The sequence below is a fragment of the Xenopus laevis genome, chromosome 4L (genome assembly GCF_017654675.1).
Source record: "Xenopus laevis strain J_2021 chromosome 4L, Xenopus_laevis_v10.1, whole genome shotgun sequence".
Taxonomy (NCBI): Eukaryota; Metazoa; Chordata; class Amphibia; order Anura; family Pipidae; genus Xenopus; species Xenopus laevis.
Genome location: NC_054377.1, coordinates 138,976,343 through 139,003,276, shown reverse-complemented (window position 1 = coordinate 139,003,276; position 26,934 = coordinate 138,976,343). Strand labels below are relative to the sequence as shown.

General features: G+C 41.4%; 2 protein-coding genes across 3 annotated transcripts; both read right to left on the bottom strand.

Moving 5' to 3' along the window:
* Positions 1 to 1,594: 1,594 nt before the first annotated feature.
* LOC100158331 (uncharacterized) lies at positions 1,595 to 26,805 on the bottom strand. The gene is given in 5 exon segments (NM_001127777.1): positions 1,595 to 2,892; positions 2,895 to 4,191; positions 6,644 to 6,709; positions 26,395 to 26,445; positions 26,780 to 26,805. Coding segments are annotated over 2 exon segments (1,305 nt in total). The 5' UTR covers positions 4,181 to 4,191; positions 6,644 to 6,709; positions 26,395 to 26,445; positions 26,780 to 26,805; the 3' UTR covers positions 1,595 to 2,873.
* Positions 11,278 to 26,934, bottom strand: LOC108714696. 2 transcript variants are annotated; one of them, XM_018259133.2, is made up of 4 exons: positions 26,780 to 26,934; positions 26,395 to 26,445; positions 15,308 to 15,490; positions 11,278 to 13,729 (listed from the first exon to the last, which is right to left on the bottom strand). In XM_018259133.2, the coding sequence occupies exon 4, from the start codon at positions 13,716 to 13,718 to the stop codon at positions 11,532 to 11,534; it is 2,187 nt and encodes a 728-aa protein (XP_018114622.1). In that variant the 5' UTR covers positions 13,719 to 13,729; positions 15,308 to 15,490; positions 26,395 to 26,445; positions 26,780 to 26,934; the 3' UTR covers positions 11,278 to 11,531. The 2 variants fall into 2 exon arrangements, with proteins under 2 accessions (XP_018114622.1, XP_018114621.1); XM_018259132.2 differs by lacking the exon at positions 15,308 to 15,490.

Here is a 26,934-nt window from a genome sequence, read left to right as displayed (position 1 = left end):
TGTTTAAAATTATCCATGTAATTTTTCATTTTTATTAAATCTGAATATGCAGATTTATGCTGAGATTCCGACAAATCTTTGGTGGAGGATTCAGTATTCAAAAAAAAGATGGATTCGGTGCATCACTACACATGTAATAGAATGAAACTTCTACATTACACTACATGGATCAGACCAGGAAACAGGCAGCTGCCTTTTGTACTGTAAGGGATTTAAATTATCAAGTCAATGTGAAAACAATGGAACATCCAATGTCATCTCAAGCAATAAACCACGTTTCCCAAAGCCATGGAATGATACAACTGATTGTAGTTCCAAGTTGAATGTCTAGAAAAGACTGTTGCAACCTCCCTACCATAACAGACATGGAGGTTTACATATAACTTTATCACAAACGGGAATCAATTTTTAGTTCAAATGCAGGCAGATATATCCTGATACAAAAAGATTATCCTGATCCAAAAATGACAATGCTTAGGGCTGGGGGGTAGGATTAAAACTTGTTTTAGAGACATAGGGGCAAATTCACTAACCTCGGAAAATTCGCCAGCGACCGCTTCGCTCACATTGCAACACTTCGCCAGACGTAGATTCGCCAGGACAACGCTAATTCATTAAAATCCAAAGTTGTGTCCAGGGCGCCGAACGCTGATGAAGTTGCGCTAGCGTTACTGCGCCAGTGTTGCCTAATTTGCATACGGCGGGAATTTAAAGTTGAATGGACGTATATGTTGCAGCCAATACATTACACTAAACAAGCCCGGGAAACCTTAATAAATTAAAATAGAGGTGTTATATTGCCCTACACATGAGCCCAGCGTATAGTTTATGTGCCATATGTTAGGAAATATAGGGGGAAGCCGGTTACCCCAAAAAAAATTTACGCTCTTTTGCAGCCAATCACCCTGAAAAAAGGAAAAGACGCTAGCATTTTTTGGGACTTTTTTTAGGAATTCTTATCTTCTCTATTGCACTTCACCTGGTCTGAGATGGCGAAGGCAAGTCTGGCGCAAGAGGTAACGTTCAGTAAATTCAACAAGTTAGTGATTTAGTGTAGTTACGTCCATTCTCCAGAGCACAAATTCACCTGGCGTTAGGGAGTGAAGTACTACTAGAGTCTATCTCCTTCGCTGGCGAAGTTACGTCAGCGACTGTTAGTAAATCGGCAAAGTTGCGAAATGACATCACACAAATTTTTGCCAGCGTTAGTCACGTCCCCTTTAGTAAATTTGCCCCATAGACTACAATTTTTGTATTCTGTTGAATACCGAACCTTTCACAATAGATTTCTTTAAATACTCAACCTGATCCAAACTGTAATTTGCATATTCAAACTTCAGGACAAAAATCATAAGAAATGCATCCTTTACAAATGAGAAAAATAACTCTGTTGCTTCTAGTAGTTAGAATGTGCCTGAATTATATTTAAGAAACACGAAGTGTCAGGATTCAACAAAATCTAGAAATAATTTCAGAATTCAGTGAAGTCTCTGTTTTGACCCAACGAGCGATTACTAAGCTGTGATTTTCCCAACCCACAAATAAAATACATTTTGGTCCAAAAATTATTTGCACATAAGTTAATAGTTGAATATTTTTTTTTATTTGGAAGATTTGTTTGCATCTGTCACTACATGTAGTCTATGTATGTATGCTGCATTATAATATACAACTAATAATAAAGAACATAGTTAAAACATGAAATCTAACATTTATACTTTTTTTTATGAACAAGTGTATTTTCAATATCAATTCACAAATAACTGCATTTTTAATTCTTGTAAATCAAACCGATCTATAGGAGTTTTTCCTAATTATAAAGAACATAGTTAAAACATAAAATCTAACATTTACACTTTTTTTTTTATAAACATGTATTTTCAATATCAATTCAAAAACAACTGCATTTTTAATTCTTGTAAATCAAACCAATCTATAGGATTTTTCCTAAGGTTTCCTAGTTTTAATGAAGGTTCCCATATTACAACAGCCTTTAGTCCTCTGCTTTGCAGGATACTGTTTTAGGAAGAAAGTTCGATGCTGAGCTCCATTTATTTTCCCGATGGCCAAACAAGATTTTCACAGTGTCTAACATTATATTTGAGAGGGAACTTTCACAATACTCATATTTGGACACCCACTGACTTTTAAAGTTTTCTCCAATATTCAAAAAAGATGTGTCTGGCTGTATGATGGAGGTCGGCGATCCGGTCACATTCCAATTGTATGTTAAAGCAGCCAGTACCGTGCGCACATATAGCTCATCAGTACTCAAAGATACGTGATCGGACTGCAATTTCTCAATTGTGCTGTGAAAAGCCTCCAAATCTCTGGTGTGACAGAATTTTTCTATCTTTTTAATATCATCGAGCATAACGGGATCATTGACTATTTCAACCAGGGCTGAGTGAGCAGGATGATTGCAATGAATCCAATCTGTGTTCAATTGATCCTCATATGAAATGCTTCCATGCTGGCACTGTTTGTAGAGTTTCAGTGAATCGAAACTGTGCACATTTGCAACATGGAAAAGAACCGATTTCCATTTATCAATCAAAAGATCAGTGTTTTGTTGGCAGGTTTGGGCAGACCACCAGAGATGTTTTGTGATGGAATCAATCCAACTGGCTATGCTGTCACAATTCCGTTTTGTACTTGCCACCTTTAATTTTTTGGCCAGGCATTTGCAAAGCTGCCACACATCCAGCTGGTGGTCAATACGTGGATATTTTATCTCCATGAGTTTTCTCATTCCGACCTGCTGATCGGTGGCAATTATTTTGATGTCCAACTTCTCATCAATTAGTTGATCAAGACAGGCTTGAAATGTGTGTCTCTCCGTTTCCACTAATGTGCTTTCTGGACCAAAGGGTTTAATTTTGAAAGAGACAATTTTTTTGGACATCACATCCATCATGGACGATATACAGTACTTATTGGAATGCCCAAGATCGACAACCTGCCTACCTGTTGCCACTACAACTGGATCTTCTGCCAATTCCTTTTTTATCTTGCTTTCAACAAGCCTCCACTGATAGTCCACTGCTGGAAAAATATACGCCCCTTGATATTCATGGTATGTCTTAGGTGAGATTGCTGGTATTCCAAAAATATTAAACATTTCTAGAACTTTCTCAAATGAAACACTGCTTAGTAGAATTGCGGAGGCCATTAAAACATTGCCAATGGATACATTTCCAAACGCTGGTTGGGTATTCCATGATGATTTATGGCCATTTAAGCATGTTAAATGCACAGTTAGCATGCTTCCGTCTACTTTTTTTTTTATGTGACTAACTGGTGCTTGACAAGGTGGCAGCTGTGAGTGCTGGCAACGAACAAGAGTAAGAAGTCTATCCAAGGAGTCTTCAAAAACAATAAATTTTTTCTGTTTTACAAAGTTTCTTTGTACAGCATTTGTATTGGGCTCATGAAATGACGTTTCAGGAGAATCATCAAATGATGGATCCAAAGGGTCTTCTAGATATTTAAAGGATTCAAGAGTATTGCATGCTTGCTCCTGTACGGTTGGTTTATCTTTATTTGTTTTGGAAGATTTTTTGATTACTTTTTTAGTGGATGTTGTTTGATATAAATGGTCCTTCTCAGCACCACAACCCTTTTCTTCTTGAGATCCACTTCTGTTTTCAGTTTCTAAAACTTCAGTCTCCACTGGTGGATCAGTCTGAGTAGCAACATTTACATGTATTGGCCAGTTGTACGTATTGACTGACGCGTCTCTTTGGAAAACTCGATCATCAGTTTGTGTATGCACTGTGACAAGTTTTGAAACAATACGGACAACAGTAGCAGAGGTGGATGGGGCTTCGTCTTCTACTCTCTGTCTCTTCACTGTTGGCAATATCGAGCTAGGAACAGTAGTTGGCAGTATTACAGGAAAAATGGTTGGGATAGCATTTGGTTTTAAGGTCGTTTTTGAACCCCTAGCCATATAGCTGTCTCTTGTAAAGTGACACGAGCACATTCGGAAGTTTGCGGCTTTCTTTCCTTTCAGAATTTTATCTGCAAGGACATCAATATCTCCAAAGTCCTGACCAGTCTGTAACAGCCAGTTCTTTATCATATTTATGTTATTTGGAAAAGGGTGAAGGACGACATCTGGGTATTGAATCTTTTGTCCACTTTTGTGGCGACAATCCTTCACTATGCAATTTGGCATTTTAACAGCACCTACAATATGAAAGTAAAAAGTTTATAGCATATTAATCATATCATCATATTACCCCCTACTGGTAATGCCACTCTAAGTTCAAATTATCCAGTTATTTTTAAAGGGAAAAATTACCAAAAAAAAAATATATTTCAGGCATGGTTTACAAATTATCACTTTACAACATATAATATGAACACTAACTCCTAACATGCTAGAATTCCAAATCTGTAAAAAGCCATGGTCCAAAAATAACTTCCTATTTAAATTCGGTCGGAATCACTAGAAAGCATTACTTAAAAAACAAGAGAAAGGCCTTTTTTGAAGTAATAATTAACTTTTTCTGATTTGGCCGGCCTAACAGGTTTTTTATTGACAGCTTTTTTCAGGAAGTTCAAGAAACTGCTGGGAAAGATACTTGGTAATCACAAATAATATGAATTAATCTCTAGCATTTGCATGGGTGAGCATTTAAGGAACAGTGATCAAAACATGGTCTTGTTTGAGATTATCTTTCAGAATAAACTGTATAAAGCAGTAACTAAGATTAGGCAGTATAAGGGCATCTCTGCAATACATTAATTGTGAAAGGGTTTTCACAGGGCAAAACACTGAAAGAAAAATCCTCGAGTAAGCAAGGAAAGACATTACAAAGCTAAACCTTAATGGCTTCATAGACGCATTAGAACTGAAGTTGGCAAGAAAAAAAAAACATGCATTTAAGTTATTCTGGACATATGAGGCTTTTATTAGGTACAACAAGGCCAATAAAATCAGACAAGCTGGAGTTAAGAATGCTGCCTGAGTTAAGAAGTGGTCAATTCAAGAGGGGTGGGGCAGAATTGTCCCCCTTCCCACCCCGTACCCAAAGGCAGGCGGTAAGAACAAGGCTTGCTGTGTCACCTGATGCTGCGCTTGTCATGAGCACCAGATTTTTCATCAAACGCACATCGTACCTGATACAACAGGCTGGTGTTCTCAATGATAGACTGGGGTGTCCAGGCCCCCCCCCTCCCGAAGCAGCCGTCTGGGGCCCCCAATGCAGTGGCCAGCTGCAGCTCCTCCATATGTCATCGGCCAGCCACACCACCCGTCTGCACACAAAATGTGGACCATCAGAAGGGGCAAATGTTCTGATGCTCGTGGGTCCTGGTTGGCAAGGGGTCCAATGGCCCAGTATGACCCTGCATGCTATTAGCAGGAAACTACACTGGCCTGGAGTACTTTTCAATGAGTATCATAGAGCGATCTTGTTCTTCATTAGCATGGGATGATGCATGCCAGATTTTTACTATACTGCACATGCGCACCCAGTGTCGGACTGGCCCACCAGGATACCAGGAAAACGCCAGGTGGGCCCGGGTGTCAGTGGGCCCTCATGCTGCTAAACATTTGGCCTATATCATGGTCATTACCTATTTTTATGAGAACAAAGTGGGTAAATAGATGAAATAATAGATTATAGTATGTAAAGAGAAGAGACTAGGATAATAGAGGTTGAGTGAGGAGAGGAAGAAAATAGTACTGAGGGTGGGCCCCTGGTCTAAAAACTTTTGGTGGGCCCCTGGTGTCCCAGTCCGACACTGTGCGCACCCATTTCAAAGCAGAAATATCTCAATGTGGTGCTAGTATGGAAGTACTCCAGACCTGTGTACTTTTCTGGTAACTGAAGCACTGGTCTGGGGTATCACGTAAGTGATTATGATCACCTGGTGCTGGGGCTGTGGGGTGCCTAACATTTCATATGCCTCAGTGATAACTTTTTATTCTCCTTTAAGATTGGTATGGTAAGTAAGGTGCACCATGGTAGAAATAACAAATACGAGTTCTACACTAAATGGTAGTGTGTTGGGGACTTCCTTAACTGAGTAGTATTTCTTTCGAAAACAAGCTGTGTGATTCTAGGCAGTGTCAATCAGTGGCTACTAAAGCAAATAAAGTACTATCTTGCATAAAAAAGGGCACTAACTTGAGGGATGAAACATTTTTTGCGGCTTTATAGATCCCTGGTAAGGCCTCAATTTGAGTATGCAGTGCAGTTTTGGGTTTCAATCATTATATATTATTGAGCTGGAAAGGGAGAAGAGAGATGTGCAACTAAACTGGTAAAAGGGATAGAACATTTAAACTGAGTAGACACTGTCTGGGGTTGTTTTCACTGGGGAAAAATCACTTGTGAGGGGACATGAGTTCCTTTCCCCCCCCCCACAGAAAAGATCAAAGTACAAGAGGCCCCACTTTAGACTTGAGGAACTGAAATGTATTAAGAAGCAATATGGTTAGGTGTAAATTATATGCACTGGGGTTCATTTGTAAGGGTTGACATTGATGCAGCTATGCAGCCTTCTGTGCCTTGTGATCATTTCCACTGGACTTGACTGGAAGTAATCTGCAGTAGCAAAAGTAATCAAGGAAAAGTTGTAGCACCAAAAATGCTCTCATTAACAGACAACAATCCAGTATGATACTTACGGTTAGCAGAATTTTTGCAGGAGAATTTCTTGTTTACATTAAGAGTATCTCAAAGGATTTTTCATACTGTAATAAAATAATGAACAATTTTAGTATCTATTTCAAAAAAAGAAAGAAAAAAAAAAAAACCCCACAGCACTGCTGTTACTGCTGGATTATTCAGTAAAAGTTTATTTTGAAAAGGAAAATTGAAATGGGAGCTCACAACACACCGGATATTTTCTCCATATGTTTTCTACAAACACCTCCTCTTAAAGGGGACCGGCCATCCGAAAAAAAATAATTCAAATCCTATTTTATCATGTTAGTCAACTAAAATAAACTTTAATTAATCTATATAAATTAGTTGAATCTTGTTTCCTTCGCTCTGTGAATTCCCAATCATAGCAAGCCGGCAGGCGCCATTTTGTAAACACTGTAATTAAGGAAAGCTTTACATCATATAAAAAACTTGTTTGTGCCTCAAAATAGGGGAGCTGATAACCATCCCCATGCGCTGGTTACACAATTAAATAGAGAGGGGGAATGTGGGGAGAGCAGTGACATCTAGTAAGTGCTGAATGGAAAGTGAAAGTAATGGTCTGCCCCGCCTAAGATATAGAGGCGGGGCAGGCAATATTTGATGGACACCTGAGATTTCTAAATAAAGTTTAAATAAAGCTATGAATGCTTTAATAAAAAAAAAAATTGGATTTCATGTTTAATTTGAAAAGGACTTTTATTATACAGATTTTCATGTCTGGGTTACAGATACGCTTTAACACACAGGTACTTTTCAGCCACTGCATGTCACCTGGCTAAAAAAGTGATTAGCTTTGCTTGAATGAAAAATGTTGGGAAGGATTTTCAGCCCAAAACTGCCCTGTTGAGAGTTTTTAAAGCAAAAAAATAGCTCACAGATGCACTTCCTGACATTTCCATTCAAGCAAATAGGAGCCACATTAGGAGAAAAGCATCCTCTATGTAACATTATCTTCACAACAGAGCCAAAAGCAAGGGTCCTTAAACTACAGGCCGTGGTCCCTCTAAGGTAATTTACCCGGCTCCCCCTCTGCTGTGGCCGCAGCCAGCGATGCATTCAGCATCATTAGCGTCGGGCGGGGGCCCCGGTGACGTGACTAGTTGAGGCCAAAGATGTTTCAGTGATGCTGGCCTGGGGGTGTCACGATCCTTCCACAGGCGAATTATGAACGAAAACAGGAATTCAGCCTATGGAAGGATAACTCTGCCCCAGCCCAGCGTCACTGAAGGAACACAGAATATTAACAGTGTCAGCGGTTCGGCTGCCCACAGGTTCGCGGGCGGCTTTGAGGTAAACTATTCTGGGTGCAGCATTTACTTGATACTGACACATGATTTTTATAGGAACGTGTCAGTATCGCTTTAAACAACTTCATCTCCATGAACAGGACATACTTTTCCGGAACCCATTTTCTGTTGACATTGAAATTATTGATCCAATTTACCAAATGGAACTGGCTAAACTACAGAATTGTTTATCTCTGAAAGACACATTCAGGTCAAGCAGCCTTACTAATTTCTATGCTTCTCTCCCCTCTGAGACATATCTTAATCTCAGGAACCATACACTCAAAATGGCAACCATCTTTGGCAGCACCTATTTCTATTTTCTGTGAATGCACACTTGCATCACTTGTTAGGACTGGCAGTGACAAATATGGAACCGGATATTGATATCTTATCAGCCAAAAGCAGAACCACACTCAGGCCTGGATTTGTGGAAAGGCCACCAAGGCCGGGCCTAGGGCAGCAGGATTTTAGGGGGTGGCATGAAGCCAAACCACACCCGCATTGGTTCGGAAGCTCTGGGGCTGATCATGAGAAACACCATTCCACAGTGCTCCAGACTTGATGATTAAAATTTGTGTATGTGCACAAATTAAGGGGAGGGGGCAGGGGTGACTAATGGCAGCGGCATAGGGGTGGGTGCCTGCTATGTAAATCCGGCCCTGCCCACACTTTCCTTTGAAATACTGGTAAGTTTATGTTGGTTAAAATTTTTCTTCATTTTACATATTATATTGTTCTTACTTTTTCATGTTTGCACTAGAAATAAAATATGTGCAGTGTGCATGGGAATGTGCTTGCTCATGTTTTGTTTCAAACTATAGTCCAGCCCCCCAGCACTGTTTAAAAAGATTTGAGGACCCCTGGCCTAAAGCATTGCACGAGAGCTAGTATGCCACGGGTTTGGGCTGGCAAACATCTTTAGTACTTACAAATTCTACCACCTACCATCAGCTTATTTATACTCACACTTGCCTGCCCTACCCTTCTGGTGAGATCAGAGATGCCTGAATCTGGCATGGGTTTATTAAGACTAACAGCTTGATCACAGGTCGGGTACAGGTCGGTTTTTTACCGACCCGCACATGACTACCACCCACCCCATGGTCAGAATACAACATGACAAGACAAAGTAGAACCAAATGTGTTAACCTGAGTCTAACTTAGAATTAGAAGTTTACGGTTACATGTGGTTTAAAGATGTCATTGGTAGTTTTTAAACACACAAAAGTACATATTATCTACACATGTTATCCCCTATAGCAGAGTCTTGAGGTAAAAATACCTCATTTCGTAGAACCACATACTGATTATTTAGGCAGCAATCCACTAACTGTCATACTCATGGATAAGGGACTGATGTATAGTTACATACATGTATACATACATACAAGCTATTATTTTATTCAGGGGCACTTTGGGCATCTTTTAAGTCGCTTTTTCATAGCCCAAAATGAGGTGCCATAGTGCCCCCACTGACAAATAGCAATTGCAGGAAGAATGCTCTTCTAGGCTGCATATCGCAAACAATCCTGATCTAATTAGAGAATGTAACAACAACTACTTTTTTTCCTTCAGCCATTTCTCTAAGCATGTACAAACAACACCTCCAATGCAAATAGACCTATGTTTAGAAAGAAAATGTTTGTGTAATTTAAGGGTCAGGCCACACAAGCAGATTCGGGGAGATTAGTCGCCCCAGCGACAAATCTCCTCTTCTTCGAGGTGACAATCTCCCCGAACTGACTTCCCCAAGCCCTCCGCCGGCTAAAATGAAAATCGCCTAGGGGAAGGAACACGCCGCTCTTCCGTTTTCCGGAGTCACCCGAAGTTGACTCATGAGGAAATTTTCGGTGACTTCAGAAAACGTAACGCCGTGTGTGCCTTCCCCAGGCGATTTTCATTTTAGCCGGCGGAGGGCTGGGGGAAGGCCCGAAGAAAAGGAGATTTGTCACTGGGGCGACTAATCTCCCTCAATCTGCTCGTGTGGCCTGACCCTAAAGATAATCACATCTTTGTGTACACATGTGATTTATTTAGTCAAAGTGTGACATAAAGCAGCTGCATGCAGTTCCACATAGACTGGCAAAGAGAATTTCTGCAATGTACTTTTTGTACAGGGGTGTAACTACCAGGGGTGCGATCGGCCCCGGACCTGCACCCCCTCGGGGCCTCTGGACACTTGCGCCTATGCAAAGGTGCACAGAAAACTGTGTCCGGAAGTGGGTATATATTAGGATATAACCTTACTCATGCTAAATTATCAAAGGCATCAGAGGTTTCCCAATTCAAAAGCAGAATACAGGTATAGGATCTATTACCCAGAATGCATTGGACCTGGGGCTTTCCAGATAAGAGACATTTATGTAATTTGCATCAACATACCCTAGACTGCTAAAAATCATTTAAACATTAAATATACTCAATGGGATTGTTTTGCCACCAATATGGATTCACAAAGCCTAGTTAGGATCAAGTACTGTTTATTTACAGAGAAAAAAGTAAATACTTTAAAACTAGATTTGCTTCCCATAGTACAGCACTTTCTGGATAACAGGTTTCCGGATACTGGATTCCATACCTGTACTTTGGCATTTAACACATTATAATGCTTCCGACATGGCATAAGAGAAACATCTGCTACGAACAGACAGGCACATTATTTGGGGAATTAGCCAAATACTGATCCAGAATACTCGGACCTGGGGTTTTCCAGGATTTTGGATCTTCACACCTTAACTTCCAATAAGGATTAATTATATTTTAAGGTAACCATACACTATTAGATCCGCTCGTTTGGCGAGATCGACGGGTGGCAGGACCGCATCAACTAGCCGATGCGGCCCTGGATCGCAGAAAATTATCAAACTTGCCTGATCAATATCTGGCTTGATATCGATTGGGAGGACCCATCACGAGCACCCACACATGGGCAGATAAGCTGCCAAATCGGTCTAAAGGACTCATATCGCTAGCTTTAATCTGCCAGTGTATGTGCCACCTTTAGTTTGGACCAAATACAAGGCAATGTTTTATTATTACAGAGAAAAAGGAAATCATTTAAAAAAAATTTAATTATTTGTATAAAATGGAGTCAATGGGAGATGCCCTTTCCTTAATCTGTAGCTTTCTGGATCCCCTACCTGTACTTCATCAAAAGAAATGGTAAGATACTGTACAGGACCCAAACCTTAAATGTCCGAACAAACAAAAAAAAAATCTTCATTTGTAACCCCCAAACAATGTTATCTTTTTGGTTTAAAGTATTGTTTAGAATATGTTATTATTTAATGGATATCATTATAAAATAAGTTTTGCTCCAAAACTGTTTGAAAATATTTCACAGATGAATTTTTATTAGAAAGTTTTGTTGTCATTTTAACGACACATATTGTAATAAAAAAATAAAAAACAAACTAAAACAAATCTATATGCAATTTTTTGAATTCACAAAATGTATTTTCAAAATCAGTCCAAAATGTACTTTGTATCCTTATGTAGTAAACAATGACCTAACATGTCGGATCTCTGGTTTCCACCAAATAAGAACATTTAGCTTTGCTGTGTAGCAGGTCAGCATTTACTTCCCTTTATGTTCTAGTTCACTTAACAACATTTTCATTATTTGTGACATTATATCTGAAAAGTCACTTTCTACACTGTCTTCATATATGGCATCGAGAACCAGGTCTCTTCTTTCCGTAGGGGAAAAAAATTTGAGAAAGTTTTCTCCAACGTTCAATGGTGCTTTCAATGGCCACATTGATTGTGGTTCTCTGGTTCCATTCCGATTGTATGATAAAGCAGCCAGAGCAGTGCGCACATATAGTTCATCAGTAACGAGGGAAAAATGTTCTGACTGGAATTTCTCAATTTTGCAGTAAAAAGCCTCCAAATCTCTGGTGTGACAGAATTTTTCCGCCTTTGCAATATCATCCAAGAGAAAAGGATCGTTGATTATTTCGGCCAGGGCTGCATGAGCAGGATGATTTAAAGGAATCCAGTTTGTGTTCTGTTTCTCCGTATCCGAAATGCTTTTGTGCTGGCATTTTTTGTAAAATTTGAACGACTGAAAACTGTGCACATTTGCAACATGGAAGAGAACCGACTTCCATTTCTCAATGAAAAGATCAACATTTTGTTTGCAAGTTTGGGCAGACCACCAGAGATGTTTTGTGATGGCACAAAGCCAACTGGCTATGGTACTGCATTTCTTTTTCTTGCTTGCCTCCTCTAGTTTTTGAGCAAGACTTTTGCAAAGCTGCCAAACATCCAACTGGTGTTCAATATGTGGATATTTTATCTCCATTAGTTTTCTAATTCCAGTGTGCTGATCTGTAGCAATTATCTTGATATCCAGTTTATCACTAATTAGTTGATCGACGCAGTTTTGGAAGGTCAGTTTCTCAGTTTCCTCTAATGTGGTCTCTGGACCAAAGGGTTTCATTTTGAAAGAGACAATTTTTTTAGACATCACATCCATCATGGAATACACGCAGTATTTATTGGAATGCCCAAGATCGATGACCTGCCTGCCTGCTGCTAGTGCAACTGGTTTTCCTGCCAATTCCTTTTTTATTTTGCTCTCTTCAAGCTTCCACTGATAGTCCACTGCTGGGAAAAGATACACTTTTTGATATTTATGGTATGTCTTAGGTGAGATTGTTGGTATTCCAAAACCTTTAAACATCTGTAGAGCTTTATCAAATGAAGAACCACTGAGTAAAATTCTAGACGCCATTAAAACATTGCCAGCGGATACATTTCCAAACACCGGTTGGGTATTCCAGACTAGTGACTTGTGGCCATTTAGGCAAGTTAAATGCACAGTTAGCAAGCCTCCATCTACTTTTTTTTCAATGTGACTAACTGGTGCTTGACATGGTGGCAATTGGGAGTGCTGGCAGCGAACCAGAGCAAGTAGACTATTCAAGGAGTCTTCAAACACGATAAATTTTTTCTGTCTTACCAAGTGTCCTTGTTCTGCAACTTTATTTAAAGCACCAGACTCCTGAAATGGCCTACCCGGACAAAGACCAAATGATGCATCCAACGGGTCTTCTAGATTTTCAATAGATTCAAGAGTATCACCTGCTTGCTCCTGTTTGGCCAGCTTTATGGTGGTTTGTTTGGCTGATGTTTTCATGCTACTTTTCATCGGTGCATCATATACTGGATACAAGTTGTCTTTATCAGCATGCCAAACTGTTACCTCTTGAGAACTAGTTTCATTTTCTATATCATCTGTCTCTGCTGGAGTATCGGTCTGTGTACCAACACTTACAGTTACTGGCCAGTTGTGTCTCTTGACCCAATAGTCATTTTTGAGAATTCTATCATCCGTTTGTGTTTGTACTGTGACAAGTTTTGAAATTATACGTACAATAGTGACAGAAGTCGATGGTACTTCATCTTCTACTCTCCGTCTCTTAGCTGTTGGCAATGACATCAGACTAGGAACAGCAGCAGCTGGTGGCAATGTATCAAAGATGGTTGGAACAGCATTTGGTTTTAAGGTGATTTTGGAGCCCTTAGCCATATAGCAATCTCTTGCAAAGTGACTTGAGCACATTCGGAAGCTGGATGTTTTATTTCCTTTTAGAACTTTTTCTGCAAAGGCATCAATATCCCCAAAAACCTGACCAGTCTGTAACAACCAGTTCTTTATCATATGTATATTATTTGGAAAAGAGTGAAGGACGACATCCGGATACAGGACCTTCTGTCCGCTTTTATGGCGACAACCTCTCACTATGCAATTTGGCATTTTCACGGCACCTAAAATATGAAAGAGAAGTTTTTTTTGTAATTTCATTTTGTAACATCATCCCCGGTGCAAGTGTAATGCTGCTACTAACATGCATTTAGAAATAACCAATATATCCATCAGACCTGTACAATAAACGGGTGCATACAAGAAAAATACAACCCACAATCAAATTTTAATTGATAGAGGCGTTAAAGAGGGCTCTGTTCATTAAAGTGTGCAATCTTAATTTTCAAATTATACATCATATTTAAAGAAGTAAATTAACTTAATTATATATTAAGCATAGTTAAAAACGCTTGGTTGGTGCTAATTATACATTTTCAAGACAACGGAACTAACTATAATACTTTTGGCGAAAAATAGGATTCAATACACCATTGTACTATTTCCACTCTTCCGGTCAGTGCAGTTACAAAAAACACTGGGCTCACCGTGCATTACATCCAAGTAATAATAAGAATAAAAAAATGCACATTTACAGCTTCATTGGCGTAATCAAATTGTGGAGTGTAAGCGGAAATACCAAACATTTCAAGGGCCTCACACCCCTTTGTCACTATGTGTGCTTTACAACTGAAGGGTAAGGCCCTTGAAACATTTTGTATTTCTGCTTGCACTCCACAATAAACCTTTTGGAGGTATTTGATTACACAAATCAAGCTGTAAGTGTGTATTTTTTCAAAATTATTAATTACACCTTGGACAGTTAATCATTTTACAGTCCAGTGGAAGATATGTTTTGGGATGGGAACCATCGCTTATATAGTATTTAGGCAAAGTTATTGCTTGAAAACAAGGCTATTCGTGTTTTTGGGTAATGTCACAGCCATTAATGGGCTTGTGGTGATTCACACTAAATCTGATTTACTATTGCATGCTACAAGGTAAAAGTGTGTTAAAAAAGCCATGCCACCCCCCAAGAAAAATGCGTTGGCTTCTTGCGTTCCACAGGTCCACTGGAGATGTCAGAATGCTAGCCCCTCCAGCCATCTACTACAGAGTCTCATGGTGAGAAAGTATACCACATGAGAAGTGTGCAATACTGAGTGCAGGGAGCTTTTTAACTCTTGTATTGGTTAACAATTGTGTCTTTGTATATAACCTGTATATTTCATGTATACACCCATCTACTGTACAATGCTGCAGAACACATTGCTGAAGAAGAGATTGGATATGTTTTCTTTCCCTCCTGGAACATCCCAGGTTATGCAAGGGTAAGAGCACCCAAAGATGTTTTCCAATTGGGAAAGAGGGCCTGATTTACAGAAGAGATGCATAAAGAATTATACCCAAACATACTAATTGGCTAACATTTGACTATGGGTTTGGGTCAAAATGAACACAATACTGTTCAAAATCAAGCAGATATATCCATCTGGCTAATGACCATATAATAATCATCTCAGTGGAGAACACAGCTAACCATACTTATTTGGGCAGCTATCAAAAAAATGGATCTAGTACCCCCAACTGTCAGCTTGGCTTCTATGTAACCAAAGGTCCTAGTTATTAGCTCATTTGGCGGAACAAGTCTAAAACAAAAAGGAAAAATAATGATTTTAAAAGTGGTCTAGAACAATACTTACTCTGTAAATATCAGAGGAGGGGAATCTTCTTTTATATTCATCAGATTTTTTTCAAAAAATATAATTCATACTGTAAGCAAGCAACGTTAGACACACTCAGAACTGCCATAAAGACACAGTAAGCCCATTGGCATGTTAAGCTTTTTCTCCTCCTTTACAGAAGCGGGCTAAAAAAAGGTTGATCTGTGGAAATAAGAAAGTGTATATTTTTGCAGAAAGATCCATGTGTGTTCTGATGGGACAATGCCGTGCCTGTGCCTAACAATGTAAACTTACATTTGCAAAAATAATTATTTTGAGCTATCAATATACCCAATACTTTTACAAATTGATAGCAACAACTTCTTTATTCAGAGCTGAATAGTGCCCCAGGCAGCGCACAAAAGCTAGTACAGGTATGGGACAGGTTATCCAGAATGCTCGGGACCTGGAATTTTCTGGATAAGGGGTCTTTCCGTAAATTGGATCTCTATATCTTGTCTACTAAAAAAATTATGTAAACATTAAATAACCCCAATAGGCTGGTTTTGCTTCCAATAAGGTTTAATATTATATCTTCGTTGGGATCAAGTACAATTTGCTGTTTTATTATTACAGAGAAAAAGGAAATCATTTTTAAACATTTTAAATATTTGATCATAATGGAGTTTATGGGAGACAGCCATTCGGTAATTCTGAAAATGGATCCTATACCTGTAATATGGTCATATCTCAACAGGGAAGACTCTCTTATAGTGTTTTATTACTCTTACGAGAAGCAGTCTCTCATCAAAATTGGTCCTAACAGATGTCTGGACTTGTTAGGAGTCATTTTTTACTTTACATCAAGGCTGTAAAAAAATGTTCAGGTAGATATCCATTCCATTTTTGCAGTGGACAAAAATAAAAAAAGTGAGAGAGTGCAGAATGGGGTGGGTATTGGTGTTTTTTGAAAGATTCGGCTGAATACTGAACCGAATCTGGGAAGGATGGGAAGGGGAAATTTTTTTTATTTCCTTGTTTTGTGACAAAAAGTCACATGATTTCCCTCCCCACCCCTAATTTGCATATGCAAATTAGGATTCGGTTCAGCCAGGCAGAAGGATTCGGCCAAATCCTGAACCGAAACCTGGATTCGGTGCATCCCTAGTCTCAATATTGAAGCAAAAACCCTACTGGATTGTTTCTTGGAAGCCTGAAGGTACCCACATCCAAGTGACACATTACTTATGCCTTAAACTGAGTTTACCAGGCTTACTCAATGATTTGGTCCGTGGGACAAAGATTGAATTGAATCATAATGCCAGCCTATGCAGACCTGTAGGGAAAGGACCACATCAACGCACTGATGTGGTCCTCATGCAACAGGATTTTCTAACCAGCTATATATTGTTCAGGTAGGCTGTGGGTAAGACTTCATATACTGTCCAGCAGTCTGCCGTGAGGAGACAGGTCAGCAGTTTAGATCAGCTTGTGAAAGGCCAGTTTGCCTGCCTTTAATAATAGTTTGATCAAAAATAAGATATAGAGACAGATGGTCTTGGCCATACACCAAGTGTATGGTGGGAGTGTTGGATATCAGTCATCCCATCCATTGGACCACCAGCAGACGATTAATGTTGAATCCTCAGATAGACGTAGAATTTTATGTTACCAACACTTAATAATGCATGCACACACACACACATTAAAGTATTTGCCTTCTATGTCACCATACAATGTGAAAATTAGATTGCTTAAAGGAAAACTAAAGCCTAAAAATTGAATATGGCTAAAAATGCCATATTTTAGATACTGAACTTAATGCACCAGCCTAAAGTTTCAGCTTCTCAACAGCAGCAATGATCCAGGACTTCAAACTTGTCACAGGGGCTCACCATCTTGCAAAGTGTCAGTGACACTCACATGCTCAGGGGCTCTGAGCAGCTGTTGAGAAGCTAAACTTAGGGGTCGTCACAAAGTATCAAGCAGAGGTTGGTCTGTAATATAAGCTGATACTTCAGGGCCGATTATTAAATTCTGATGCTAATTGCACTGGTTTCTGTGCTGCCATGTAGTCATTATCTGTATTAATTACTAATCAGCCTTATATTGTGACATTTCTATTCTATGTGTACTGTATATTGTGAGTGGGTCCCTAAGCTCAGTAAGTGACAGCAGCACAGAGCATGTGCAGTGAATCAGCAGAAAAGAAGGGAGCTACAGGGGCATCTTTGGAAACACAGATCTTTACTGCTAAAGGCCTGTGGTTGCCTTGGGCTGGTACAGAAGCCCAAAGCATAATGAACAACATTTCTAGCCTACGTCTTTAGTTAAGCTTTAGTTCTCCTTTAAAGGGCACCTGTCACATAAAAATTACTTCCCCCTGGACTTATTTACAATTGTTTCCACTGTAGCTGCGGCTATTGTGGAAAACAATAGCGCCAGCTAAAAAAAAAAAAGGCCTTCAGCGAGTATTGGGACCAAGCAGGGACACTCATATCCCTGAACCTGGGACATTCACTCAAAAGATGCTTAGTATGCACATCATCCAGACTGCCCCAGGCTCTAAGTCACTTTCAAATAGTCTAAACACTGCATGGTTCCTACCAGAAAATTATTTAAATTCCCAATTATAGCTACAGAACAAATTTTAAGACCAGAAAAAAGGGCAAAAAAAATAAAATCAGTGGCACAGTACATCAAGTGTGCCACACAAAACTAGTCATACAAAATGCATTATATAAGCACGAGTTCAGGCTATGTTTTCTTTCAGTGTAATAAAAGAAAAATTAGGGCTCATTTATCAGAAGGCCATAGCATTCAAGTTGCCTGTGTTAAGGACTCAAGCAGTCCAGAGAATATCTATTTCCGTCCTAATTTAGTTATCAGTTGTGGGTGTACACCTGGAAGAATCACACTGACACAGAACGTTCAGTATAAAATGCTTCTCTCTATCTTTATTGTTAGTTACAAGCTTATATAGGCAAGTTAGGGTGTTGGCTCGCAGAGCCGTGTGCATAACACGTCACAGTCCACAAGTCACTTGGTGATTGGTTACATCCTTGTATGGTCAGTGTCGTGTGCAGACTTCCTCAGAGCCATGTGCATAGTAGTGACATGCAGAGCGCTGGCTCTCAAGGAGGTTTCTGCTTAGTTTCAGTTTGGAGCTGTATGATATATGTTGAGCTATAGCTGAGCAAGGAAAGAATACGTGAACAGTAAAATAGACATTTTAGAGATATGGAATATCTATAGATCTAGATCCCTCACAATCCCCCCTTAAAAGGTCTTTTTACTGTCCCTACCTACTAAAGTAGGCAGAAGTTGCTCCAGAGGGAATACACCATAAGGGTGGGTATGGAGTTTCAGCAAGGCCTGGAGAGACCAGCACAAAGCCAGGGACCAACCCTACCAACTCCACCGACCTGACTATCCCTGACAAGGAGAAATGGCATGGTAAGATGATGTGAGGGTAGACTGTAGAGGAGTATAGGACTTAGTCTCAAGGGGTTGAGCATCTTGGTAGAGGAGAGCTGGGGAGGAAACGTCAACAGCCTTACTGGCAAGTTTCCTAACGTATGGAAGGATACAACAGATGATGAAGGAAAGAAAAACAAACTATAAGAAGAGTGATCCCAATTTGGACGAAGGTTTTCTGCCAGCCAGTCATCCATCCGAAATATTGGTGTCACTGAACCCAGTTTCCACTGCCATGGTGTCTTCAAAGGTGGGATTAGCTATAGCAACCATATTTTCCAATGTAGTCATGTGGGGCTTTAAAGGGTTTGGAACTGAGGTATCGGAGGTCCAGTCTTCAGAGTCATACATATCTTTTAACTGGAATCGTCCCCAATAACCCCTAGACATTCCAGCTGCCCAGGTGCCTAATACATATTCGCCAGTGTCGGCGGGACTAGGATTCTCAATGGTAAGGGTGAGCTTCATATTGCGACCTGTCACACCCTCATTTAGGCACGTACCTGTTTTTAAGAGAGTCATTCGCTTAAGGAGGGACTTTCCGTTCTTATCTACTCGTTGTCGTACACTCTCTGGTTTGTAACCCCAGTCTGGACCTGTATTCCACCCTACTGATCCCCAGTAATCACAGTTACGTCCCCAGTAGTCATCCGTTACACATATGTATGTGGACCTAGACGTAGGGGTGTCACGATATAAGTTACATTGCCAGGGGGCTGCCTGAGGGCATGAGACTATGTTACAGTAGTCAAAGACAAAGGTCGCTACATGTGTGTTAGAGGAGTTATACCAAAATGTAGTTAGCCCTTGCTTTTGTCTTATAGCAACTTGTAGAGCCCCCCCCAGACCAATCAGGAAAAGGATATATAGCTCTATCATGTTGTGGAGGACGGTGCTGGAACCTTCTTGCAATGGGATGCGTGGATCCAGGTGGGTTTCCCTTCCAGCTTCACTGAAGTAATGGTGGTGAGGGAACTTTGAAAGGGCCGTCAAATCTGGGCTCCAAGGAGTGTTTTCTTAAGAATGTCTTGACCAACACCCACTCACCAGGAAGTAGAGGGTGTGTACCCACATCGGAAACGGGAACTGGAATGGAGGAAAAGACCTGACCATGTACATTGGTCAGTTCACGGGTTAATTGGCATACAAAGTCAGTCAATACATCTGATTACAATTGTGGAAAGTAACATCCTAATCTAGGGGCTGCCCCAAATAGAATCTCAAAAGGGGGACAGTTTATGGTCCCCCCTTTGTGTGTTTCTGACACTGAACAGAGCAATAGGCAGGCTGTCTGGCCATTTCATCCCCGAATCTTGGGCCATTTTTTAGCATTCTTGTTTTTAGGGTGCTGTTCATTCTTTCAACTTTTCCACTACTTTGTGGGTGGTAAGTTGTGTGGAAGTGTAGAGTGACTCCCAAAGCTGTCCAAATTTCCTTGTTAACCGTGGCGGTGAAGGCGGGCCCTTGATCGCTTTCAATTACTTCAGGGACCCCATAACGTCATACCACTTCCAAGAGTAGCTTCTTTGCGGTAGTTTTGGCTGTCATGTTAGTCACCGGGTATGCTTCTGGCCAGCCGGAGAACGTCTACTAAAGGATACTCGAATCTTCCACTTTTTGGCATCTGGGTGTGGTCTATCTAGATCCTCTGAAAAGGATATAAGGGCTTAGCCAAATGTTTTGCCGGAGGTTTTTCCAATCGTCCTGGATTACATTTAGCACATATTGTGCAGGATGTGCTATAGTTCCTGGTAAAGGTGTTTATCCCGGGAGCAAAGTAGGTTTTTGCTATGAGGTTGTTCATCAAATTTTTGGATATATGGGCAGGTCCATAGGCCAATTGGACCAGGGCCGGATATAGGCTTCTTGGTATACACAATTTCTTGTTGTGTGTATAGATTCCATCCTGTAACACAGCTCCTTTTCCCAGCCACCCATCTTTTTCCTCTTGACTTGCGGTTGTCTGACTTTCTTTCAGTTTGTCCAAACTGTCTAGGAGGTCTATCTGGAAGAGGGGAGTTATTTCGTTGGTCTCATCCTGGTGAGCCGACTCTACTCGCATGTCTTCTGGCAATTCCTGTAATTGATCCATGGCCGCTTCTTTTGCTGTTTGATCAGCCATGTGGTTGCCACAGAGTTAGTGCATCCATAAGGTCAGCAACAGACTTGCCATGTTTGATGGGTGCTCCAGTTGCCGTCAAATATCCTCTTGTCTTCCAGATAACACCAAAGTCTAAGGCCACTCCTTGGGCGTATCGGGAGTCAGTGTGGATGTTGAAGCGCTTATACTTGGCGATTTTGCATGCTGCTGTAAGGACTTTTAGCTCTGCCTCTTGGGCGGACAAAATGGTGGGCAAAGCTCCTGCCTGGAGTACTTTATCAGTAGTGGTGACTGCATATCCGACGTGAAATTTGCCTGTGTCATCTGCAAATCTAGGTCCATCCACAAACATGGTGATGTCTTGGTTATCCAATGGGGATGCACTGACAGTGGGAAGATGGGATTCTTCTTGTTGCACAAGATTAAAGCAATCATGTGTATCATGTGCTCCTTTTCCATTCCTTATGTCCTCCTTGTCGTCGTCGATATCCTGTATTCCCCCCCCTCGGGAATTGGTAGAAGTGTGGAGGGGTTGAGGATAGTACATCGTTGGAGGGTGATGTTATCGGGTATAAGGAGGGAGCATTGAAGGTTGGTTTTGACTGAGGATAGCAGTTATGTCATGAGGGGCCAGCAAGATGCAGTCGTGGCCCAGGATGAGGTCTGAAGTTTTGTCGAGGAGTAATTGGGCAGCATGAACTGCGCGCATGCAAGATGGACTCCCTTTGGCCACATTGTCCATTTGACCGGAGAAATAGCCGATTGGCCTGAGGCGAGTGCCATGGGTTTGGGCTAAGACTCCGAGGACATGGCCCTGGAGTTCAGAGGCGAACAATTTGAAAGGCTTTTTCATAATCTGGAAGCCCTAATGCTGGGGCCGTGGAGAGGACCTTTTTCAAGATGTGGAAGTTATAGGCGGCCTCAGGTGTCATGGAAAAGGGTTCAGTCTTTCAGACATCATAGAGGTGCTACATGAGAAGGGACGCCTCAGGAATCCATGATCTGCAGTAGGAAATGAGGCAGAGAAAGGCATGGAGTGGCTTGTGTCCTCTTTGGAGGGGTATCTTTTGGAGGGCCTTGACCCGGTCCTCAGTGATGTGTCTTGCACCCATAGAGATACATTGTCCGAGAAAAATAACACACTGTTTGCACCATTGTAATTTGGATTTGGGCAGCCAGGTGGCAGAGTAGACTCTCTGAGGCAAGTTCGGCCGTGTGTTGATCTGGTGAGCAGAAAAGCAAGTCATCCACATATTGCAGTAGGGCAACGTGTGGATGTGATTGTTGCCAGGAATCAAGGATGGAGGTCAGGGCCTGGGAAAAGAAGGTAGGCAAATTATGCGCCCCGTGTCATGGCGGTCCAGGTGTACTGTTGTAGTTCGTGGGTGAAAGCGAAAAGTTATTTGCATTCCACGTGTAAGGGAACACTGAAGAATGCGAGATCGACGAGGTGGATTGGGATGTCAGTTAAGGTAGTATGAGGATATGGGTTTCGAAAATGGTGGCCTCATTGACAGCCCGTAAATCCTGCACTAGACGGTATTTATCTGGTTCCCCTTCTTTAGCCTTTTTCTTTACCAGAAACAAAGGGGTATTGCAGGGAGAAGTGCATTTGACAATTGCCCCGTTGTGTTAGGAGATTCTTCCGGGGAATTCCATCCACTCCTACACAAGAAACATCGATGTCCGAAAGGAGAGCGTCGTATGGTAGATCTTGGGTCCTGATCACGCTTCTGCCAGCACTTGTGTCGATAAGGAATGTGGTAGGGGTACCTTGTATTGGCAGAGTGATTTTACCTAATGGTCCACCATCTTCTTTCGTGAGTGCCATAACAGGGTCAGGGGAGGGACACAGGGTTGCCGACATCCTATTGCTGTGGGTTGGGGAAATCTGGTGTTGGGTCTGGAGGTGGGAAATCATCTCTGCGGTGTTGTCTAGGGGCCCTGTAGTCCCTTCTGATATGCCCAGGGTTGCCACATTTATAACAAGTTCTTGCTTTCTTATCAGGGGTAGTGTCATTAGCCACCATGAGAGGAGTGGGCTTAGGCTTGACTTGGAAGGAGGCTTCCTAGCGTTAGGGTTTCCAGTGGCAACGTGCGATATTCTGGGCGAGCGGTGATTAGGCCCTTTTTTATGTGTTCCTGTGAACCATTCACAAAGGCAGATGAAAACATTTGGGCGTGCGCTTTGTTGTAAGTATCAATCCCCAGATGATAGAACACCTGCATCATCCGGACTTGATATTTCTCACAGATTCTGTTTTATCTTGTGTGATGTCCTGAATACTTATAGCCTGATCAGCCAACCTATTCTGTGCCCAGGATTTAATTTGGTCACAGAATTCCACACCAGATTCATAAGTTGTATCACTTACAACTCTGGAATTATCTAGCCAATTTTTCATAATGGGCCAGTAGGCATCCCCTGCTTTTATTTTAATTTTAATCAGGGTGGAGGCTTGGGAAGGTGTAAAAGTAACATATAGTACGGGTGCGCCCTGTACCCCCATTCTCCTTCTTGCTGGTGTGAGTTGTCCCACCGGAATGTTGTATTAAGATGGCCGCCACCGGAGTGAGGGTCGTTGTCTGTATCAAATTTGCCGCCAGGCATGAGAGTATTAAGATGGCCACCAATGGGTGTGGGTGCTGTGGCGGGAATGATTTTGGCGGCGCCATCATAGGGCGGTGGCTGGACGCTCGCCATACAGGGGAAAGGCGGTTCTTTATGATACAAATACTTAATTTTCCCATTTGATTCAATTATTCTTTGTTAGGACCAAAATTCTTTGTGTAAACCTTTAGCAACTCTGATCCATGCGTCAGCGGTCTCTAAAAAACCCTTATATTGTAGCAGCCCTCTCTTTTCCGCTAAGAGGACGCCATTCTTCCGGCTGTAGCCGGTAGCCATGTGCAGTCAAATCACACACTTTTGCTAATTTATCATAATTTTTCACATGCTTTTTTCCCCTCTTGGGCTGCCACCAACTCACATGCCGGGACCCCATTTCTTACCCTGCTGTTGGTTTGCCCCATCATCTGGTGCGAACCAGACCACATTCAACAGATTCTTTACTCGGTTCTGCTTGTTTTGTTCATACTCTGCTAAACCCTCTGCTGGGTGGCAGCCATACTCAACGGGCTGATGGCCTTTCTCACACACTTCAAACAGACTAAGACCTAGACTGTCTTGACCTACTGGGAAGTGAACGTTAAGGCGATACGCCAGAAAGTCTGGGACACTAGACAAAAGGCGTTTCCTACCCAGGTATCTCTCGGGATAACCCCCTTGAATAACTTTAGAGAGTCTCCAACCCCCCTCAGTAGTGCCAAACAGAAGACCACACACAGAGTCAGGACATGACATATCCTCTATTCCGATGGAATTTATGGGGTCTTATGACGAACAGAGACAGATTTGTATCAACATCCTATCGACGTCCGGATACCCCACGCGCAAGTCCGCATCATGTTTCTGACCACCACACCTGTGAGCCCACAGCTCAGCCGGCAGGGAATTTCCTGCCTGTATATGTGTCTACTCACACGGCGACCACCACACACCGGTGAGCCCACCGCTCAGCCAGCAGGGAATTTATATCCCGTGGATGTATCTACATAAACGTCCCTGTTTCTGTTCTCAAGACTCTCCTGTTATCCAAATCAATTGGAAGGAGAATAACACAAAACACAAACCGGGTATTAGATAGTCTTATACAGGTTCAAGAAAAGCTGCAGTCAAGAAAATACCTGTCTTTGCTGGCTGCTAGGAGTCGATTTAGACGACAGGTACGACCAACAATAGTGAACGGGTTTGACACGGGTAAGAAACTAAAACATAGGTCCTACCGTGTCCCGGAGGTGATCAGTCTCTGTCCCATCCTCTATCAACCTGTCTCCTTTGTATCGGCTAATGAGCAGTCAGAACCTGCAGCCCCACGTTGGGCGCCAAATTGTTAAGGACTCAAGCAGTCTGGAGAATATCTATTCCCATCCTAATTAGGTTATCAGTTGTGGGTGTACACCTGGAACAATCCCACTGACACAGAACGTTCAGTATAAAATGCTTTTTCTCGCTATCTTTATTGTTAGTTACAAGCTTATATAGGCAAGTTAGGGTGTTGGCTCGCAGAGCCATGTGCATAACACACGTCACAGTCCACAAGGCACTTGGTGATTGGTTACATCCTTGTATGGTCAGTGTCGTGTGCAGACTTCCTCAGAGCCTTGTGCATAGTAGTGACATGCAGAGCGCTGGCTCTCAAGGAGGTTCCTGCTTAGTTTCGGTTTTGAACTGTATGATATATGCTGAGCAAGGAAAGAATATGTGAACAGTAAAATAGCTATTTTAGAGATATGGAATATCTATAGATCTAGATCCCTCACACCTGTGTTACAGTGGCTATGGCCAGCTTATTAAATGGGTTGTTCATCTTTGTATTAACTTTAAGCATGATGTAGAGGGATATTTACAAATCATTTTCATTTTTTATTATAAGTAGTTTTTGAGTAATTTAGCTTTTTATTCAGCAACTCTCCGGTTCACAGTTTCAGCAATTTGGTTGCTAGTGTCCAATTGCCATGCATTGATTTAAATAAGTAACTGGGGTATAAAAAGGAGAGGGCCTGAAGAGAAAGAGTAAAAAAGTAATAAAAAGTACCAACAACAGTATATTGGTAGCCTTAAAGAACATTTGTTTTTTATATGGGGTCTGCGACCCCCATTTGAAAACTGGAAAGAGTCAGAATTAAAAGGCAAATACTTTACTATACTCTATATTTATGTGAATTGTATTTTTAATAATGTACTATGTACTATATTATTGGTATCTATTATTGCAGACCCCCTGTTTATTCTACTAATTTATTATTCTGCTGTACAGTGCTTTGCCCTCGAAGAGCGCTATACAAATAAATATACATACATATACACACTCCTTTAACAAATTACATAACAGAAAATTCGAAAAATCACAGGTCACTCAAGTCAGGCCATAAACTAGGCATGCACTATTTTGGATTCGGCCGAACCCCTGAATCCTTTGCGAAAGATTCAGCCGAATATAGAACCAAATTTGCATATGCAAATTGGGGGTGCAAAATTTCCTCGTTTTGTGACAAGACGTCACACGATTTCCCTCCCCGTCCCTAATTTACAGATGCAAATTAGGATTTGGATTTGGTTTGGCTGGGCAGAAGGATTCGGCCGAATCCTGGCTAAATCCCGAACCTGGATTCGGTGCATCCCTACCATAAACTCCTATGCAGTTGGTCAGTTATATAAAACCCAACAACGTTTGCCGAAACCAGGCACAATCTTTGGAAATGACGGAAGTTTCAATGCTTTCCCCACCAATGACATGTGTCACCAGCAAGCAAAGAAAACAGCCTGCCCTATGTCGAAGCACAGACATTTCTGGGATTAAGGTTAAACAACACCTTTCCCAGAGCACCCGTCACCCACTGAAATCACCAGCAAGGTAAGGGTTAAAGCTGTGCCCACCCAGTGTCAGCTGAAATCACTTTTGAGGTAATTTAAGTGCTCACTCACCTCGGAGTCTCAATCATCCACGTGGGTTCTTTGGATCCCAGTCACACAGTCCTGACAAATAAGAATAAAAATAAATAAAATAAATGTCGGCAGTGAGAGGCAAAAACTTCGCAATGGGAATGACCGACCGAATAATACTTTCTAATCGGAAGTGTAACAAGATGGCTACCAGCAAGCCAGCCACAGGGTGAATAAACTGAGCGTATGGAAGGAGAGCACCAACATGTCTGCGGAGTACCAAGATGGCCGCCGGAGTTGTTTCCCCAAGAATTCCATACAAATAAATGAACTGGACATCCTTCATCTCCCAGTATTTTATGCCCCCCCCCATGACTTTAAATGAACAGTGTCCTTGAGAAACGATATATTTTTAATTGTGTTTTACCTCTTCTTATTGCGCAGCACAGAGATTCCCCCTCTCCTCAGTCAGAGTGTGGGCTGAAACGAGGGATGGGCGTGTCCTTCTATTCTCCCACAGGAAGTTGTTGTAGCTGTGTGAGTGACAAGCCTAATGTACAATAGCAGCCCAGCCCCTGCTCC